This window comes from Mercurialis annua, linkage group LG1-X, assembly GCF_937616625.2.
Source record: "Mercurialis annua linkage group LG1-X, ddMerAnnu1.2, whole genome shotgun sequence".
Classification (NCBI taxonomy): Eukaryota; Viridiplantae; Streptophyta; class Magnoliopsida; order Malpighiales; family Euphorbiaceae; genus Mercurialis; species Mercurialis annua.
The window spans coordinates 70,288,594-70,307,945 of NC_065570.1; the positions used below are offsets into that span (position 1 = coordinate 70,288,594).

The 19,352-nt window shown below is 36.6% G+C and overlaps 2 protein-coding genes across 6 annotated transcripts; both read left to right on the forward strand.

The window, feature by feature from the left end:
* On the forward strand, positions 1-3,736 carry LOC126664663 (serine carboxypeptidase-like 42). The gene is made up of 10 exons (XM_050357170.2): positions 1-648; positions 1,245-1,352; positions 1,436-1,528; positions 1,680-1,772; positions 1,996-2,081; positions 2,211-2,489; positions 2,596-2,729; positions 2,942-3,034; positions 3,123-3,240; positions 3,347-3,736. The coding sequence occupies exons 1-10, from the start codon at positions 384-386 to the stop codon at positions 3,512-3,514; spliced, it is 1,437 nt and encodes a 478-aa protein (XP_050213127.1). The 5' UTR covers positions 1-383; the 3' UTR covers positions 3,515-3,736.
* A 1,719-nt stretch (positions 3,737-5,455) lies between these two features.
* On the forward strand, positions 5,456-11,869 carry LOC126657289 (pentatricopeptide repeat-containing protein At3g09040, mitochondrial). 5 transcript variants are annotated; one of them, XM_050351964.2, is made up of 7 exons: positions 5,456-8,818; positions 9,134-9,268; positions 9,346-9,414; positions 9,501-9,574; positions 9,677-9,949; positions 10,319-10,389; positions 11,287-11,869. In XM_050351964.2, the coding sequence occupies exon 1, from the start codon at positions 5,645-5,647 to the stop codon at positions 8,717-8,719; it is 3,075 nt and encodes a 1,024-aa protein (XP_050207921.1). In that variant the 5' UTR covers positions 5,456-5,644; the 3' UTR covers positions 8,720-8,818; positions 9,134-9,268; positions 9,346-9,414; positions 9,501-9,574; positions 9,677-9,949; positions 10,319-10,389; positions 11,287-11,869. The 5 variants fall into 5 exon arrangements, with proteins under 5 accessions (XP_050207921.1, XP_050207915.1, XP_050207933.1 ...); XM_050351958.2 differs by having other exon boundaries at positions 9,185-9,268; XM_050351976.2 differs by having other exon boundaries at positions 5,456-8,800; positions 9,185-9,268.
* The last annotated feature ends 7,483 nt before the right edge of the window (positions 11,870-19,352 follow it).

The window sequence follows — 19,352 nt, forward strand, 5'->3', positions numbered from 1 at the left end:
TTTTGACATTTACAACGTCTCTCTTACTGCATAACGTCTATCTCTGTAACAAAAGCTGTATATACTTTACACATACACTACATAATTAATTCATGCGGCTGTACACTGAAGTGTATTATTATAGTAATACAATTTTCTTGTATTAGTAAAAAAAGACTATAGATCTTGAGCTATAAATTACATGAGTCGGCTTTTTTAAGCATTCACGTGCTTTCTCTTTCGATTTGAATTCGGTTTCATCATCATACTAATACTTTTCTTTTTCTTTATGGTTTCTTTGTTTGTTTTTTATGTTTTTAACAAGAACATGAATTTTCTTTGAATGAATAAAAGGTTGTGGGTGCTCTACTGCTACAACAACTACTAAAACTAGGACAACTTTCATGGGGTTTGGCCAGATGGGTTTTAGTAGTTGGTGGAGGTTCAGTAGCATTGTTGCTGTGCTTTGTTTACTGAGTTTTGAAGTAGTTGAAGGGTACCCAGTTGAGGATTTGGTTGTGAATTTGCCTGGTCAGCCTAAAGTTGGGTTCAGACAGTATGCTGGCTACATTGATGTTGATGTCAAGAATGGTAGAAGCTTGTATTATTACTTTGTTGAAGCTGATAAATACCCAAATATCAAGCCTCTTGCTCTTTGGCTCAATGGAGGTTTCTAATTCTTTCTCTTTTTGATTTTGGTGCTCTTCTTGTTTGCTGTCTTTTCTTGGTAAATGGGTTGTTTCTTGTTAAATTTTGTTTCTTTTTATTAACTTTTGTTAGCTCAAGGTGATTCCTTTATTTTCTTTTTTAAGATGTACTTCTTATCATCATTCATGTCCTTGTTTCTATTTCTCTTTTCCTTCTCATTATTCTATTCAAAATATCTCACAAGTGCCAAATCTTGAATTTTTAGAAACATTGGATACTTCCATTAACTGTAGTTGCCTATGAAGCATGCACAATTGTCACATTGATTGCTTAGTTTTGCTGAAAAAAGATGTTCAAAATGTTACAATTCTGATTAACAAACGTGTCTATAGTATTCAAAATTGTAACATAAAGTTCAAGTGTTCAAATTAGTTATAATGCACCTTCATTCAAAGCAAAGGTAAAAGCTTTATTCTGCTTTTATGGCCTGAAATTGATATATAACTAAGCATCAAAAGTTGTATAAATGAAGTCAGAAGTTTTTAACTCTTATGAATAATTATTTTATCCTATGTCTTCTACTTGTGGAACATTTGACAGTGAGATTCCATGTTCAGGTCCTGGTTGTTCCTCAATTGGTGGAGGCGCCTTCACCGAGCTGGGTCCATTTTTTCCGGAAGGAAATGGCCGTGGACTTCGAAGAAATTCAATGTCCTGGAATAGAGGTAGCATACTATTCCTATTCAAAACATCTGAGTTTGAAAGACTGTCACTTTCTATTTCTATATTGCTGTTTAATCTTTTGCAGCATCAAACCTACTCTTTATCGAGTCTCCTGCTGGAGTAGGATGGTCTTACTCAAATACAACTTCAGATTACAATACTGGGGATGCTCAAACTGGTACTAGACAAGTCTTAATAACTACATCTATGCTTACTTGTGTGATCAAGAAAAGTAACCAACAATGTGCAATACAGAAATAAGGATTTGTGGCTCGTTTGTTCATGTTAGGTTGTTCTGAGATTCTAAATGTGCTTCTTACTCCTAACAGCGAAGGATATGCGTGACTTCTTATTGAAGTGGTTTGAGAAGTTCCCGGAATTCAAATCACGGGACCTGTTCCTCACTGGAGAGAGCTATGCAGGTGTATAGAATATAGCAGCCAAATTTCAGTTTTTGTTTTCTACTAATTTTGAGACAGTTTTTGCCAAATAACACTAAAGAATGCTTAATTTAAGAGAGAAAAATATGTCAGTGTGCAGCAAAAGTTATGCTCATAACAGATTAACAATCATATTTACATTTTTCATGTAAATGCTGCTCTGTCCATCAATTCCTTAATTATGTCTACAAATTTGTTTATATAGGGCATTACATACCTCAACTGGCTGAGGTTCTATTGGATCATAATGCACAGTCAACTGGTTTCAAATTCAATATTAAAGGAGTGGCTGTAAGAAACCCGACACTTCTAATATTTGAATTCTGCTTTCTGGCGTTTCTTTGGTATTGTGTGCTTACTAAAACATATGTACATGTTCTCCACCTTTTTTTCATTTGACTTGCAATTTCCTCTGCTTAGATTGGAAATCCGCTTCTTAGACTTGATCGTGATGTTCCAGCAACATATGAATTCTTTTGGTCTCATGGGATGATTTCTGATGAGATTGGCCTCAAGGTCATGAATGACTGTGAATTTGATGACTACACCTTTGCAAGTCCACACAACGTGTCGGATTCATGCAATGATGCCATCTCTCAAGCAAATGGCATTGTCGGTAACTACATAAACAATTATGATGTGATCCTAGATGTTTGTTATCCATCTATAGTTGAGCAAGAGCTGCGATTGAGGAAAGTGGTGAGTTTATGTCTTTCTCGATCCCACTTAATTGTTTCTTTCATTTCTTGTTGGAAATTGCTTTTGGCACTTCATTCATAGATTATCTGCTTTCAACTTTACTCAGGCTACCAAGATAAGTGTTGGTGTTGATGTTTGTATGACCATGGAGAGGAGTTTCTATTTCAACCTTCCTGAGGTTCAGAAGGCACTTCACGCCAATCGAACTAGTCTACCATATAGATGGTCCATGTGCAGTAGGTAAGAAAAACTTTTCGGCGTGCTTCCAAGCAATGTAAGAGCTTTTAATTACAACTTCTCAAATAACAACTCCTGAATATTTTTTTTTATCTATTTTCTGGTTAAATCAATCTGCAACATGGTTCCTATTGTGTTACTTTACTCAATGAGCTCTTGTTTATGCATACCAATTCACAGTATTACTAACTTTTGCATCTTTGTTTGTTGAGCAGTGTTTTAAATTACAGTGATACTGATGGTAATATGAACATGCTTCCCATTCTCAAAAAGATAATCAATAATCATATTCCAGTTTGGGTTTTTAGGTAAGCTTCTATAGAGTTATGCATATTCACTGTTCTTATTTATAATGCGATTATAAATATGACATCATTAACGAATTAAACATTGCAGTGGTGACCAAGATTCCGTTGTACCTCTTCTGGGGTCGAGAACACTTGTTCGCGAACTAGCACATGATCTCAACTTCAAGATTACAGTACCTTATGGAGCTTGGTTTCACAAAGGCCAGGTACGTAAAAACACAAACACATACTTCCATAGCTTCTCGATTTAGCATTTGTCGGTGTTATGCTATCTGACGATCTGCTGCTGCATTGCTTATTTTATATCCACAGGTTGGAGGTTGGGCAACAGAATACGGAAACCTGTTAAGTTTTGTTACAGTAAGGGGTGCTGCTCATATGGTTCCTTATGCACAACCATCAAGAGCTTTACATCTATTCAGTTCGTTTATCCGTGGCCGAAGATTGCCTGCTACTTCACAGATTCCAGTAGAGGGTTGAAGAATTGGTTCATGTTGTTGTTTCAGAAGCAAGCACAGTTGTGGAAATTTCCTTACATTGAAAAACAATAAAGGGAGTAACTGTTTTTCAGGAAAATAATTTGAAAGACATAGGGGCATTTCAACTGTAGCTAGAGGGAGGTAGATGTTATATGATTTTCATTTCTGGTACTTGTATCTAATTGGAATGGAAATTCATAATTGGAATTTTTATTTGGTTGAACCGTTTGTTTTAGTTTCTTGATTTGGTTAAGGTTTGTGTCTTTGTTTGTTTGCAGTGACTTCTGAATGGATTTTTTGAGTTTAGAATGACTTTGGGGCACTTTTGAGGACTTATCATGGTAACAATTTTGAAGTTCAATGAACAAAATGATGTCAAACTTAAATGCTTACATAGATTCTCTCTTATAACATTTATGTAAGAATTTCTTAGTCTAACATGAATTGAGCTCAATTTATTAAATATTGACCTCTCTATATCACCCAACTTTAGTTCTTTTCAATTAATATTCGGATTGGGATTACGATCTACACCCTTTATTATAAAATAAACGGTGTATATCAATTTAATTAAAATTGTGTTTTTTTTATCAACACCGTTCATTTTGTAATGAACAATGTAGATCGTGAACATAACCCTCTCAAGTTCAAATAAACTTGAGAGAATCCCAATCCTTAATATTAATATAAGAATCTTTGTAGGGGTCACATATTTTAACCAAAAACCATAGACATCTAGAAATATTTTAATTTATAGAAAAAAATAATACTGTAACCCTACAAATTAGATATTACAAATTTGAACAAAGAGTCAACACGGCCCCTCAACTTTTAATACAAGGCCATTTAATTTAATTTTTATTTTTTTGAGCAACTAACCCAAAAACTCTTTATTTTTAGGTTAGATTATCCCATAATTTATATTTTTATTGCAAAAAATAGATTTAGGATAATTTTCTCGCAACGATTAAAGAATTTTCTAATTTTTTCCGCATTCTTCACTTTCAATTTATATTTCACGCGTTTTTTTTAGGGTTAATTGCAAATTAATACACGAACTTTACCCTAATTTGCAATTACAACACGAACTTTGAAACTTGGCAATTTAATACACCAACTTTTATTTTTTTGGCAAATTAGTACACCGACCAATCATACAACGACACGTGGATGTATATGACAATGTCCACGTTAGTGTTTTTCCAGTTCGGTGTATCAATTCGCCAAAAAATAAAAATCGGTGTACCAATTTGCCAAGTTTTAAAGTTCGTGTTGTAATTACAAATTGGGGTAAAGTTTGTATATTAATTTGCAATTAACCCTTTTTTTTAACAAAGGCTAAAATTTCCATTAATAATAACGAAAATTACATGAACGGTTTCTCAACATACTGAGTCAACTATTCTAGAAAAGATGATGAGAGCTGTAAAAATACAGTCATCGACTAGGGCTAAACTAACCACCAAGGGTCACTCAAATTTGTAGACTAAAACTAGATCTAATAATAAAATCTAGATTTATTGAACGATTTAAGGAAGTCTAACTTCGAATGCACGACTGATCACATCTTTTGTGATACATCTGTTCTCTTGAAGATTAAAAACAACATCGATATTGACGCAAAATATACCTGTACTTGATGAAATCCGTCGGAAGATGCTGCCTATAATTGTTTAGATCCAAGTCGTTTGCACCGCAAAAAACAATTTCATCTCGAAAGATGAAAAAAAAATACTCTTAATTTCGATTAGATTAGACCTAATCTCAATTAAAATACTATGATCGAAAATAATTTATAGATGTAGACCAAAATTGGCCAAGAAAGAAATTTTATTCAAAAACTAAAGATAAAAACTATGAAAAAAAACTATATTTCATGCGTTTTAAAAATACAATTATGGATAATTTGATTTAAAATTGAAGAGTTTTCAGTTAGTTTTTCAAAAAAAGTAGAAATAAGATTAAACCCTTTTTTCTTACGAATTTACCAAAGTTCTAAGGGAAAAGGCACAAATACACCCCTATAGTATGTCGCAGGCACAACTAAACCCTTATAATATTACGATCCCATTTAGTCCATCAATACTTTTCTTTCTTTGCAATCGCTTCACTTGTTCAGTGTTGTGAGGCCATGCGTCTCAGATGTTTCTATAGAACATTTGAACCCTCAAACCCACATTACTGCCATCTCCACCTCACCTTTTCCACTATCCCATTCGACCCAAATCACTTCCCTCATACTCCTCAATTCCACAGGTTTAACCATATCTTGCAATCCTGTCTCAGAAAATGCGAAATTTTCAAATCCCAACACCTGTTCGACGAAATGCCTCAAAGACTATCTCACTTGTCAACAACCTGCAAAATTATTCATTCTCAAACTCTTCAACTTGGGTTTTGGTCTAAAGGATACTTGGGCAATGCAATTCTTGACCTTTATACCAAATGTGGCAATGTTGATTCTGCAGAAAAAGTGTTTCATACGCTTGAAAATAGAGATATTTTTGCTTGGAACTCTATTTTATCCATGTATTCCAAGCTGAGGTTTCTTGATATGGTTCTTAAGTGTTATGCTACACTATGGAGTCATGGAATGTGGCCTAATGAGTTTACTTTTGCTATTGTCTTATCGAGTTGTGCGAGATTGGAGAGTGTTGAGTCTGGTAGATTAATTCATTGCCATGTTGTTAAGATGGGTTTTATGTTTAGGTCTTTTTGTGTTGCTGCTCTTATTGACTTGTATGCTAAGTGTAATAGCATGAGTGACTGTAGGAGGGTGGCTGATGGTGGAGTGGATTTGGATACTGTATCTTGGACATCTTTGATTGCTGGCTATGTTAAAGCTGGTTTACCTGAGGAGGCATTGCAAGTGTTCGAAGAAATGAAAAGGGTTGGCCGTGAACCGGACCAGGTGGCCGTTGTTACTGTCATGAATGCATATGTTGGTTTAGGAAGGCTTGATGATGCATTTGACTTGTTCTCGAAGATGCCTAATTCCAATGTTGTAGCGTGGAATGTGATGATTTCAGGACATGCCCAGAGAGGCCATGAAGCAAAGGCGGTTGAGTTGTTTCAAGAAATGAGGAGAGTTGGTATTAAATCTACAAGATCTACACTAGGAAGTGTATTGAGTGCAATTGCGAGTTTAACTGCTCTTGACTTTGGCTTGCTAGTTCACGCAGAAGCAATGAAACAAGGTTTAGACTCTAATGTCTATGTTGGAAGTTCATTGATCAATATGTATGCCAAGTGCGAGAAGATTGAAGCAGCAAAGAAAATCTTTGACACTCTGGATGAGAGAAATGTCATATTGTGGAATGCCATACTTGGAGGTTTTGCACAAAATGGGTGTGCTCATAAGGTCATGGAATTGTTCTCCGATATGAAGAGCTCTGGTTTTTATCCAGATGAATTTACATATACGAGTATCTTGAGTGCATGTTCTTGTTTGGAGCATCTGGGAGGGGGGCGGCAATTGCATTCAGCCATCATCAAAAATAAGTTTGCCTCAAACTTATTTGTTGGAAATGCATTGATTGATATGTATGCTAAATCCGGGGTGCTTGACGATGCAAGAAAGCAATTTGAGCTCATGAAGCACAGAGACAATGTATCTTGGAATGCAATTATTGTCGGATATGTGCAGGAAGAAGATGAGGTTGAGGCATTCCTTATGTTCCAAAAAATGCATTCAGTTGGGATTATGCCTGATGAAGTATCTCTGGCCAGTATTCTAAGTGCTTGTGCAAATGTTAAAGGTCTCGAGCAGGGGAAACAAATGCAATGTCTCTCAGTCAAATCTGGTCTAGAAACTAGTCTTTATGCTGGAAGCTCCCTTATTGACATGTACGCTAAGTGTGATGAGCTTGGTTCTGCACGTAAAATTCTGTCATGCATGCCTGAGCGTAGTGTGGTCTCTATGAATGCGCTTATTGCAGGATATGCTCCCATTATTTTAGAAGAGGCAGTAATTTTGTTTAAAATTATGCAAGCAGAAGGACTGAATCCTTCTGAAATTACTTTTGTTAGCCTTTTAGATGCGTGTGGCGGACCTCAGCTGTTGAATCTAGGAACTCAAATTCATTGTCTTATTCTGAAAAGGGGCCTTCAGTATGATGATGAGTTCTTAGGTATCTCACTCTTGGGCATGTATATGAGATCCATGAGAAAAACAGATGCAGGCGTACTCTTCTCAGAGTTTTCAAATCCAAAAAGCACTATATTATGGACTGCTATGATTTCAGGACTTGCTCAAAATGATTGCAGTGGAGAGGCTTTACAATTCTATAGAGAGATGCGAAGCTGCAATTCTTTACCTGACCAAGCGACATTTGTTAGTGTGCTGAGAGCATGTGCTGTCTTATCTTCTATGAGAGAGGGTAGAGAGATTCACTCACTTATTTTTCATACTAGTTTTGATTTAGATGAATTAACTTGCAGTGCCCTTATAGACATGTATGCTAAATGTGGAGATTTGAGGAGTTCCACTCAGATTTTTGAAGAAATGCTTAGTAAAAACAATGTCATTTCTTGGAACTCAATGATAGTTGGATTTGCTAAACATGGGTATGCAGAAGATGCATTGAGAGTCTTTGATGAGATGAAGCAAACACATGTTACGCCAGATGATGTCACATTTCTCGGCGTCCTCACTGCTTGCAGCCATGCAGGAAGAATTTCTGAAGGCCGTCAAATCTTTGATAGTATGGTGAATTACTATAGGATTCAGCCTAGAGTGGATCATTGTGCCTGCATGGTTGATCTTCTCGGCAGATGGGGTTATCTTGAAGAAGCTGAAGAATTCATCTGCAAACTTAGTTTTGAACCTCATGACATGATTTGGAATACAATGCTTGGGGCTTGCAGGATACACGGTGATGACGTTAGAGGTCAACGAGCTGCTGAGAAGCTCATCGAGCTTGAACCTCAAAATTCTTCACCTTATGTGCTTCTCTCTAACATTTATGCTGCATCAGGAAACTGGGATGGGGTTAATATTTTAAGGAGGGGAATGAAAGAGAAAGGAGTGAAGAAGTTTCCTGGATGTAGCTGGATTGTAGTAGGAGAGGAGACAAACTATTTTGTTGCTGGACACATGTCTCATCATTCTAGTGCTGAGCAAATTGATGTACTTCTAAAAGATTTGACAGGCCTGATGAGAGAAGATGGATATTCTACTCTTATGGATATTTTTATCGAGCAATAGTGAAAAAATCATTTTTGTCGATCCCTGGCTGCTTAAGCAGTGAAGAAGTCCCCACTAAAGCTTGCCTCAAAACAATGGAAGGTACTTTGGTGGATAAAGGTAAAATTGTGTAGCTCTGAAGATATAAATTTACAAGTAGTATCTCGTAATGGTTGTCTTCTATTTTGCATGGAAACTTGTCGAGTACTAAATTTGGTGTTTTTTTTTTGTTTCTGGAAATGCTAAATTAAAAACTGAAACTTTATATATATATATATCATTTCAGCATTTTATGTTTATCATCTTTAGTTTCAGCATTTGGTTTGCATGCTATATGTTGTCTTTTGGTCATGGTTTCCATGTGCTCAAGCTTTCTTTAGCATGATTTTATTTGAAGAAGGCTAAATTTTTATTATCGATTACCTTCATTTGCAGAACTTGTGTAGATCGAGCCACTGATCAGGAGTGCTTTTTGTTTTTTCATAGATTAGAGTTTTGGTTCCGGTGCGGAAGAATTTGCATTTCTCCATAACCTGTAGAATGCTGAAACGGATGATGAAGCTAAGCTTGGTAAAAGAACATATCATTACAGTCCGTGTTATATACAGCAGGTCAACCTCGTAAGTTATTCGTTGACGAATTTGCAGGTGCACATGAATCAAGCTGTTTCCATATGTTTTGCATGTCATGATGCCAATGATATTCTGATGTCAAAGGTGATAAATAAAAGCTTTTCTACCCTTTCCTTTCTCCTTCCAAATCTAGAAATATGTTGTCTGATGCAGAGATTTTCCTATATCAGAACACACACTTAACTTAGATCTGAAGCCACTGATATCATTGAGATGAACTTGAAGTTTTCAGCCAAAATCAAAGGTTTTGCTTCATTTGAATTTTTGATTGTGCTAAAATGTTTCGTCATTGATATCTTAAGCATGCATCCCCACTTAATTTGTTGAGCCTTTCTTGACTTTGCAGAGCACATGAAGAAACTAATTAGGGCCCAGAAGCTGTTGAGAAACTCAAATTGCAGAATGTTAATTCTGTGCACATTGGAAAAAGGACAAATTTGGGGGAAGAAATTGAGCTAGAGTTTTGTTCTTGCTAATGACAAGTCTCATATAAATGCTATGTCACACTACACCGAGAAGGACTTTCAGCAGCGAAATTGAAGAGATTCTTTTATAAAGCGTCACTGATTGTGTGTTCGTAAATGTAACGGCGTTTATCGAGACGGTTGTTATTGTGCAGGTAAGTAGACGCCGGTTTAAACTGTTTCTAAATATGGGATAGGGATAATAGACATACATTCATTAATTAAATACGCTTAGAAAACTGAATTCACCTAATCGATATAATCGTTCTTCAGAGCCAATTCTTTTCCTTCTCTTCTATTTCCTTAAATACATCAGTACTTTCATTTGAATATATTATCAACCTACAATCTTTGATCATTCGAGGTAATATCTGCAAGTTATTTATATATTTTTTAGATAAAAATAATCGTTTTCAAATTTCTGTTTGATGTTTCAATAAACTAATTTTGATTCTTCAATCACCAGTTTATAATTTCAATTAGTTGTTTATTTAGGTATTCATAAATTTATTTTCATTTCGCAGCAGATTAGTTTCTGTAAAAATGCTGATGTAACTCCTTCAACTTGAGGAAATGTAGTTCCGTCTATAATCAGGTACTGATTCTCATCATGCTGCTTCGATTCAAAATTTAACAAGTTCTTTTCTTCAGAAATTTCAATGAATAATATATGTAAATGTTATGTTAGCATGCCGTTCTTCCAAATTTAGTTAGAACATAACCATTATATATGGAAATTTTTCTGCCTTTTTTTTCTTGAAACTTGTGTATGAATTTCAAATTATAGTTCGATGTTCTAAAATTTATGTTGCATGGTCCCAGTGGTGAAATTTCACCAGCAATTGGAGAATTTGTTTGTATTGTCCAATTAAATCATTTAGCAGTTAGTTCATTCCAAATCGATGGAGTTTGATGGTTAACTTCTGTCAACAAGAAGGAGATTCAAGTGTTGGGCAATGATGAATTGTTATCTTATTTCCATATTTATCCCATGTTTAATGTGGCCAGCTCAAGTTAGTTCTCTAAGAGATCCACGTTTGCTTAGAGTCTTTGGATAGAATCATCATGGAGATATGTTGTCATTTGAATGTAGGCACTTAAACCTATAAAGCTTTTGGGGTTTTCATTTTGGATATGATTGTATGATTTTCACATGTTTTGATGAAACTGATGGTATCTCTTTTAGGCCTATAAAGCTTTTTTTAGTTCAAATCCTGCTATATGCTATTGCTTTCAGAAACTTGAGCTGACAATATTCTTTTAGCTCTAATCATAGCAAAGTGTTCATTATTTTGGTAGAACAAGATGGTGTAAGCTGGAAAGGAATTTTAGCTCTAACCTTTTGGTATTCCTGTCTCATTTGGTTGGAATTTTGGATCACCTGCTTATGGAGTTTGAAGTGTACACTGTAATTTAGAAGAATGGAAAATCTGCTTCTTGCTATTTAGTTTTGTTTCTCTTGTGGCTGCTTATTAGATTTTTTCTTTTGCAGCTTTGGTCCATATATGCAGCTGGAAACACCATTCCTATTCCATTTTTGAAGGCAACATATATAACCCTAATTGCTCTCGTCAGAAAATATGATTGGAAGCATACAGCGGGACAACATGGAAGCAGAGGAAGTGCTTCAAGAGCTTTTTAGCGGCGATGAACAATCTAGAAAGGCCCGGCGGTTCTCTGTCTTTCTAATGTGCATACATGAGTGCACGCTCATGCCGAAAATATTGGTGGTTTATTGATATATCGATCTGATGTGATGTGGATGCCACTTCCTGCAAGTGTTTACAAAAGACTGACTTCAAGTTCTACCCTGCTGAATCTGGCACATTATCAATTGAACATGAATCAAGCAAATATAATGCGTCAATTTTTTTACCATGCGCATTGTTAGTACTATAATATTATGAAACTATGTTTAGAATATTAATAATGATTGTTTTAGACATGTCTATTTAAATTTGTTATAGGGGCGGTTAAGAGTCGTTGTATATACCCTGATGGTTTTTGATTACCATGCATTTACTATATTTTATAGAGACAGCTGCTACAGTAGCATATTTAAGGCGGTTTTTAAACTTTGTAGGGTTGATTTAAATTGAATGTCAAAATGTATGTGGGAGTGGAAGGGTTACGTTTTCTATTTTTTGATCAATTCTCTCTTTGTCTCTGCTTTATGATTTTCCGGTCAAGGAGGCCTTCCTCTTTGAGGCTGCCTAGGGGTGTAAATGAACCGAGCCGTTCGCGAGCAGCTCGGTGTTCAGCTCGACAAGAGCTCGGTTCATGTTCGTTCGTATTCTAAACGAACCGAGCTCGAATTTGATTTTATGTTCGTTAATATAAACGAGCCGAACATGAACATAGTGGTGTTCAGCTCGTTTATGTTCGCGAACAGCTCGAATAAGAGTTCATGAACAAGCTCGTGAACGAGCTCGACTAAGAGTTCGTAAACAAGTTCGTGAACGAGCTCGTATATAGTTCACGAACAAGCTCGTTTGAAAACTCGATTAGGTGTTCGTGAACTAATTCATATCTAGATTAATTTGTATAATTATGTTTCTAATTTATTCAGCTCATATTCGTGAACGAGTTCGATTAGATTGTTTTTAATTTATTCAGCTCATATTCGTGTTTGTTCGTTTAAAAGTTCGTGTTCGTTCGTTTATCCGCTAAACGAGCGGGCTCACGAACGAGCTCGTTTAGTACTTATCGAGTTCGTTCGCGAGCTTGTTCGTGAACGAGCTCGTTTAGTACTTATCGAGCTCGTTCGTGAGCTCGTTCGTGAACTTGTTCGTTTAGCGGCTAAACGAACGAACACGAGCTGAACACGAACCGAACATGAACACTATAAAATTTAAACGAACCGAACATGAACACTCTGTTCAAAGCTCGACTGAACATGAACCGAACATGAACACCTTGTTCGCTAAACGAGCCGAACATGAACACTGCAAAGCTCGGCTCGGCTCGGTTCATTTACACCCCTAAGGCTGCCTTCCGATTCGGATGAGGGAAAAAATCATTGAGAGTTGGGGTATCTATGTTAGGCTGGTTGAATTAAAATTCAAGCTTTGGCTAATGTTGAATACCATCACTTGTACCCGGAGGCATCCGTGAGACACTCAGAGTATATTCACTTTTTGATTATGAAAAATTAATGTGTAATTTTAACATTCAATTTGTATTCCTAATTAATCTCATTTTTAAATTACCGCTATGCAAACTTAATTGCCGCTAAAAGTCATCGGTTGTAGTGTGAAAATAAACATTTTATGTCCTGTTTGATACAATTTGCCAAATCAGTTTTTGATTTTGATTTATTTCTTTTGAAAGTTTTGATTAAAATTTAGAAGTACATTTTTTAAATAAATTATAAATCTCTATTTTTTAAAATTATAATCTTTTATAATAAAAAAAGTAGATAAGACTGCCCTAATCTTTGAGTTTTAGTGTCGTATGTGTTTGAGTTTAGTTGAGAAATCAATGTCCAAAACTAACCAGCTGTTAGATTACATCAATCTATGCTATGCCCAAACCTTAAAATAATGTTCATTATTCTAATTTTGTCAATAAATACACCTTTGCGTGCGCCTGTTGCTCTATGCTAATGCCGCCAATAAAATTATTCTTTTGTTCTTTTCCTTTTCATATTAAACTATTAATTTTAAAATTGATGAAGACTTTGATTTATAATGCTAATTCACAATTAGTAGCTCTCTTAATCATTTTGTTTTTTAATTAAGCTTGTCCTTGCTTTTTTCCCACTTCTTTAAACATTCTATTAAAATTCATTATTTTGTTAATTACTTCATGATGGTAACTAAATTTTTTCTCTTTTTGTAAGTTTTTTTTCTTCCAGAAGTAGGTATTAGATAGAAAAAGAAACCGATTACAAAATGTACAAAATTGAGACACATGAGGATAAAAATGTAATGTTAAATAGAAATTAAGTGTAACCAAGTTTAGATGAACTCAAAGCTGGTACACTAGAAAATCAGAAGTTTTTTTTAGGTAGACTCAGTCCATCATATTATTAATAGATTAAATTTATCACATTATGACACGTCATTAAAATAATGGCACTATCGTAATATTACTATTTAAAAGTGTAAAATATAATAAATAAAATTATGATAATGCCATTATTTTAATAATATTGTTATTATGTGAAAGGCCAGTTCAATAACGAGTCTATCTAAATTTTTTTTGAAAATCAGATTTCTTTTTCCTTTGACTTCAAAGCAACGGAGGACTAGAGAACACGTGTCAGGACAACAAAATATATGTTCTTTTCTAGTTATATTTCACCGACAAAGCTTGTTGTGGTGTGTTTTAATTTTAAGAGCAGATCAGTAATTGTCACGACCCAATTTCATGAATCGCGACCGGCGCTAGGGTATGGGTAATGTAGTACCGAAACCCGTAGCTAGCCTTTCATTTAATTCATAACACGTAAACCTGCAGAAAACCAATGCTCGGGGGCAACCGAGACTTCAGCCTAATCTAGCAATTATAATAATCAACAGTTAAAATAACATGCTTAATCAATTCTGGGTCTAAATAGGCATAACATAAATAATCCAAAAAAAATACATAACATGCTAGAGCAATATAACCAGTCAGACCAATCCGACAAAATAAATAATAATAACAAGGACGTCTAGTTACTACTGCGGTCTAAGAATAAAACAGTTTAACAATTTTATTAAAATAAAAGGAACCTCCGAGGAAAAGTAAATGCGGAGATCACCAGACTCTCTCAGATAATAACCCTGGGGAAAATTGGGAAAACAACGGGGTCAGATATACTGAGATGAGTTCATACCACTATCTACATTTATTAAGTGGAAAACCTTTAAAAACGTTTAAAACATTTAATAGCGATATTACGGATAATAGTTGGAACCCTAATCCACAATTCTAAATAATAATCATAATCCAATAGGTCTGGTCCCGAGAGCTGAGCTACACCGAGTTACCACTGACCACACTTATACCAGAGTCCCGAGAGCTGAGCTACACCGAGTTACTCTACCTGGTCCCGAGAGCTATGCTCACACCGAGTTACCACATTTCCATAAATACCTTACCCAGATCAATACCGGTGCGCACGCAGTCCTAATGATGCCCATTAGGTAGCACGTTCCAACTAAGAGCCATAATATAAAAACAGTTCGAAATATACGTACAGTATATATATTTAATATTAAAATAACAATTTACTTAATAAAGCGGTAAATAGTAAATATAAACTCACTGCTTGCTAATCCACGTGAAATACCGGCAAGCAACTAACTCTGGTTCGCCTCAGAAGCACGAACAGTAGATGAGTCTAGACAAATAAAATAATTATTAAAATCAGACCCTAACTCTAGAGAGTACTAGACACCACGTAAGACTAGCACAATTAACACGTAGTAAATAACAATCCAACGTAACACAAAAATAGTCAAAAGGTAATAAAGCCCAAGTAATATAAGTCTATTGAGTTCCCGCTTAAAATCCAATTTATAAATATTATTTAATAACTTTAAATAATAAATAATTTACAAATAGTGGGTTTGCCGAGTTACCAAATAACTACCAAGCTAACCTCACTTGTCGGATGACCCAAGTCTAATCCGACTCAAAACGTTTACCAAATATAAACCCGAGTTTATATTTATAAAACAATTTAACAAAATAATAATCCATTTTAAAAGCGGAACTCAATAACTTCAATTTCAAGTAACCCAAGTTACAACCCCTAAAACTTAATCATATAAGTCAAATAAAGTTCAGGGACTAATTTGTACTTTAACCAATTAGGGACCAAATTGTAGTTTTGCCAATTAGGGACTAAATTGCACTTTTGCCAATTTGATTTCCAAAAATCAAATTAATTACTTTAATTTTATAATTAAAACCAACAATAAAGTTATTAGCCGACAATCCACTTAATTAAGTTATAAAATAAGTTTAGGGGCTAAATTATAATTTAGCCAACTTTTGACAAAACGACATTTGAAAACAAATATAATTACCCGAGTAATTATATTAACTTAATTTATAAATATCTATCATTTCCACTATTTAATTTATATTCAAAACAAAACCCAAGTTATTAGTTAAAGTTAAACTTAAAGGATTGATTTTATTTAAGCAAAATAACTTGGTGGCTAAAGTGGCTATTAAACCTCATCTTCCTTATTCAAAAACACAGCAGCCCGCCTAACCCCATTCATGCCCCTAACTTCAAGTTTCTGAACTTGAAATCTCAAACCGAAACATCTAAACCTTAAGAACTAATTTCATCACAAATCTAAGGCATGAAATCAAACCAAAAACTCAACTTAAGCACTCCCCAAAACTCAAAAACGTTGACAGTAACCAAACACATAATCGGCCAAAATCAAACAAACAAGACGATGGTGAAATTCGTTCCAAAGGCTTTAACTACTAACCCCTAATCATATCCAATGTATTTGTAATCATAAACTCAACAAAAACAAATCCAAATCTCACACAGGAATCGGCAGCAATCAAAAAGAAATAAGAACAGCTTGAACAAAACAGAAAACGGAAATCGTGCGGCGATTGAAACGAGATCGACGGCGTACCGTTCAGCGAAAATGAGGTAGGGAAACGTAGATACGTGAGTCTAGATCGTCTGGAATCGAACGGAATCAATTTCGATCTAGAAACGAAAGAGAACGAATCAGAAAACCGAAAGACGTTTCAAGAGCAAACTGAATTCAAGTGAATCAAGGGTACTTACTGAACAGCGATCTTTGGTGGATGATATCGGCTTCGTTTCTCAGCGAAAGAACAAACCAAAAACGTCAAGGGCTACCTTGCAGCGTGATCTAGGGTTTTTGTGAAGAAATCGACTTTAAATAACGAAGGGAAGTGAGCCGAAAATGTGATCGAACAGGGCCGGATGGAAGGGTCAAGGGTCTGCTGCCATTCCCGAACGGAAAGGCCAAAATTTGGCCTGATCCCGTTCGGGAAAGGCCTGGTCCCGAACGGGACCAGTGCAAATTTTGCACAGTCCCGTACGGGACAGGCCCAGTCCCGTACGGGACCTTACGGGATTTCATCAGGTCTCGTAAGAGACCTGGTTTATCCCTTGGTTCAACCATTTGGTTGAACCAAGACCCAAAGGAGAATATATATTTTTTTTTAAAACCGAACCGAGGATGAATCGAACCACAATAAATTTACGAAACTTCAAATACCCCACAAAATACATCCGGAACCACGTCGGAAATAAAAAAAATAAATTTAAAAATTTACGGGATATTACATTCTCCCCAACTAATTAAAAATTCGTCCTCGAATTTAACACGACAAGTAAATCACATCAGAACAACACGTAATACAAGTAAAAACTGCAAAGGTCACAGAAAATCAAATATCGTACCTCACGGAAAAAGAAAAGGATAGCGATTCCGCATATCCAATTCGGTCTCCCAAGTACACTCCTCTACAGAATGATTGCGCCAGAGAACTTTGACCATCGGAATCTCCTTGTTCCGCAATTTACGCACCTGCGTATCGACAATCTCAACTGGCTGTTCCTCATAGGACAGCTCCTGGTCAATCTCAACACTCTGAGGCACAATCACGTGCGAAGGATCAGAAATGCACTTTCTCAACATAGAAACATGAAACACAGGATGCACTAACGACATGTCTGGCGGTAGAACCAGACGATAAGCCACAGCTCCAATCCGTTCCGAAATCTCATAAGGACCAATATACCTCGGTGCTAACTTTCCCTTGACGCCAAAACGAACCACGCCTTTCATAGGCGAAACCCGAAGAAATACGAAATCACCAACCTGGAACTCAATGTCTTTCCTTTTCGGATCAGCATAACTCTTATGCCGACTAAAAGCAGTCTCTAACCTCCGCTTAATCAACGGTACCTTCTCAGAGGTAATCTGAATAATCTCCGCTCCCGAGAGTTTACGCTCTCCGACCTCCTCCCAACAGATAGGAGATCTACACTTGCGTCCGTACAAAGCCTCATACGGCGCCATCTCGATACTCGCGTGGTAACTGTTGTTATAAGAAAACTCAATCAACGGCAAATGAGTATCCCAGCTACCCTGAAAATCGAGAACACACATCCTGAGCATATCCTCCAACGTCTGAATAGTCCTCTCAGACTGACCGTCAGTCTGAGGATGAAAAGCTGTACTGAAATCCAACCGAGAACCCAAGGATTCCTGTAACGCCTTCCAAAACCTCGAAGTAAACACAGAACCTCTGTCTGAAACAATAGAAACCGGTACACCATGCAAACTGACAATCCTGTCGATGTACAACTGAGCCAACCTCGATGCAGTATACGAAACCTTAATTGGAAGGAAATGAGCTGACTTGGTCATACGGTCAACTATCACCCAGATGGAGTCGTATCCCTGTCGAGTACGTGGTAACCCAACCACAAAATCCATAGCAATCCGCTCCCACTTCCACTCTGGAATAGGTAGTGGCTGCAGATAGCCAAAAGGTCTCTGATGCTCCAGCTTCACCTGCTGGCACGTCAGACACTTAGCAACATACTCAGCGACATCCTTCTTCATCCCGCTCCACCAGTAGGTACCCTTAAGATCATGGTACATCTTAGTAGAACCCGGATGAACACTATAAGCAGACTTGTGCGCTTCTTCCAGAATCTGGTCCCTCAAACCATCTGAATCCGGAACACACAGTCTCGAACCATGTCTCAGAACACCATCCACAAAAGTAAACTCAGAATTTCCATCCTGCTGAACTTCCTCAATAATCCGTTTCAATTGTGGATCCTCAGCTTGTAAAGCTTTGATCCGATCAATCAAAACGGGTTGCACTTGCAACTGTGCTAACAGACAACCAGTCTGAGAAATCTGAAAACCATAGCCCGAAGCTATCAAACTGTGCCACTCTCTAACCATGGGTCTACGCCCAATCTCAGAAATATGAGCCAAGCTGCCCGAAGACTTGCGACTCAACGCATCGGCTACCACATTAGCCTTACCAGGATGGTACTGAATAGTACAGTCGTAGTCTTTCAGCAACTCTAACCACCTCCTCTGTCTCAAGTTCAACTCTCTCTGATCAAAGATATATTTCAGACTCTTGTGATCAGTGAAAATCTCACAAGTAGCCCCATACAAATAATGCCTCCAAATTTTCAGCGCAAAAACCACAGCTGCTAACTCTAAATCATGAGTAGGGTAATTCACCTCATGCTTCTTCAACTGTCTGGAAGCATAGGCAATCACCTGTCCATGTTGCATCAGAACACAACCCAAACCAATCCGAGACGCATCACAATACACTGTGAAACCATCAATGCCAGAAGGCAATGCCAACACCGGAGCTGTAGTCAAAATCTCTTTGAGCTTCTCAAAGCTCGCTTCGCACTTGTCAGTCCACTCAAACTTGACACCCTTCTGTGTCAGTTTAGTCAAAGGTGCAGATATTCTGGAGAAATCTTGCACGAACCGACGATAGTAACCAGCTAAACCCAGAAAACTTCTGATCTCGGTAACTGACCTTGGCCTTTGCCAATCCATGACCGCCTCAATC

Excerpts from the sequence above, each read along its gene's own strand:
- LOC126657289 (XM_050351964.2), top strand. The coding sequence starts at position 5,645 with ATGCGTCTCAGATGTTTCTATAGAACATTTGAACCCTCAAACCCACAT.
- LOC126664663 (XM_050357170.2), top strand. The coding sequence starts at position 384 with ATGGGGTTTGGCCAGATGGGTTTTAGTAGTTGGTGGAGGTTCAGTAGC. Across the intron at positions 1,353-1,435 it reads TTCAATGTCCTGGAATAGAG|CATCAAACCTACTCTTTATC; the intron begins GTAGCATACTAT and ends AATCTTTTGCAG. Across the intron at positions 1,529-1,679 it reads TACTGGGGATGCTCAAACTG|CGAAGGATATGCGTGACTTC; the intron begins GTACTAGACAAG and ends TACTCCTAACAG.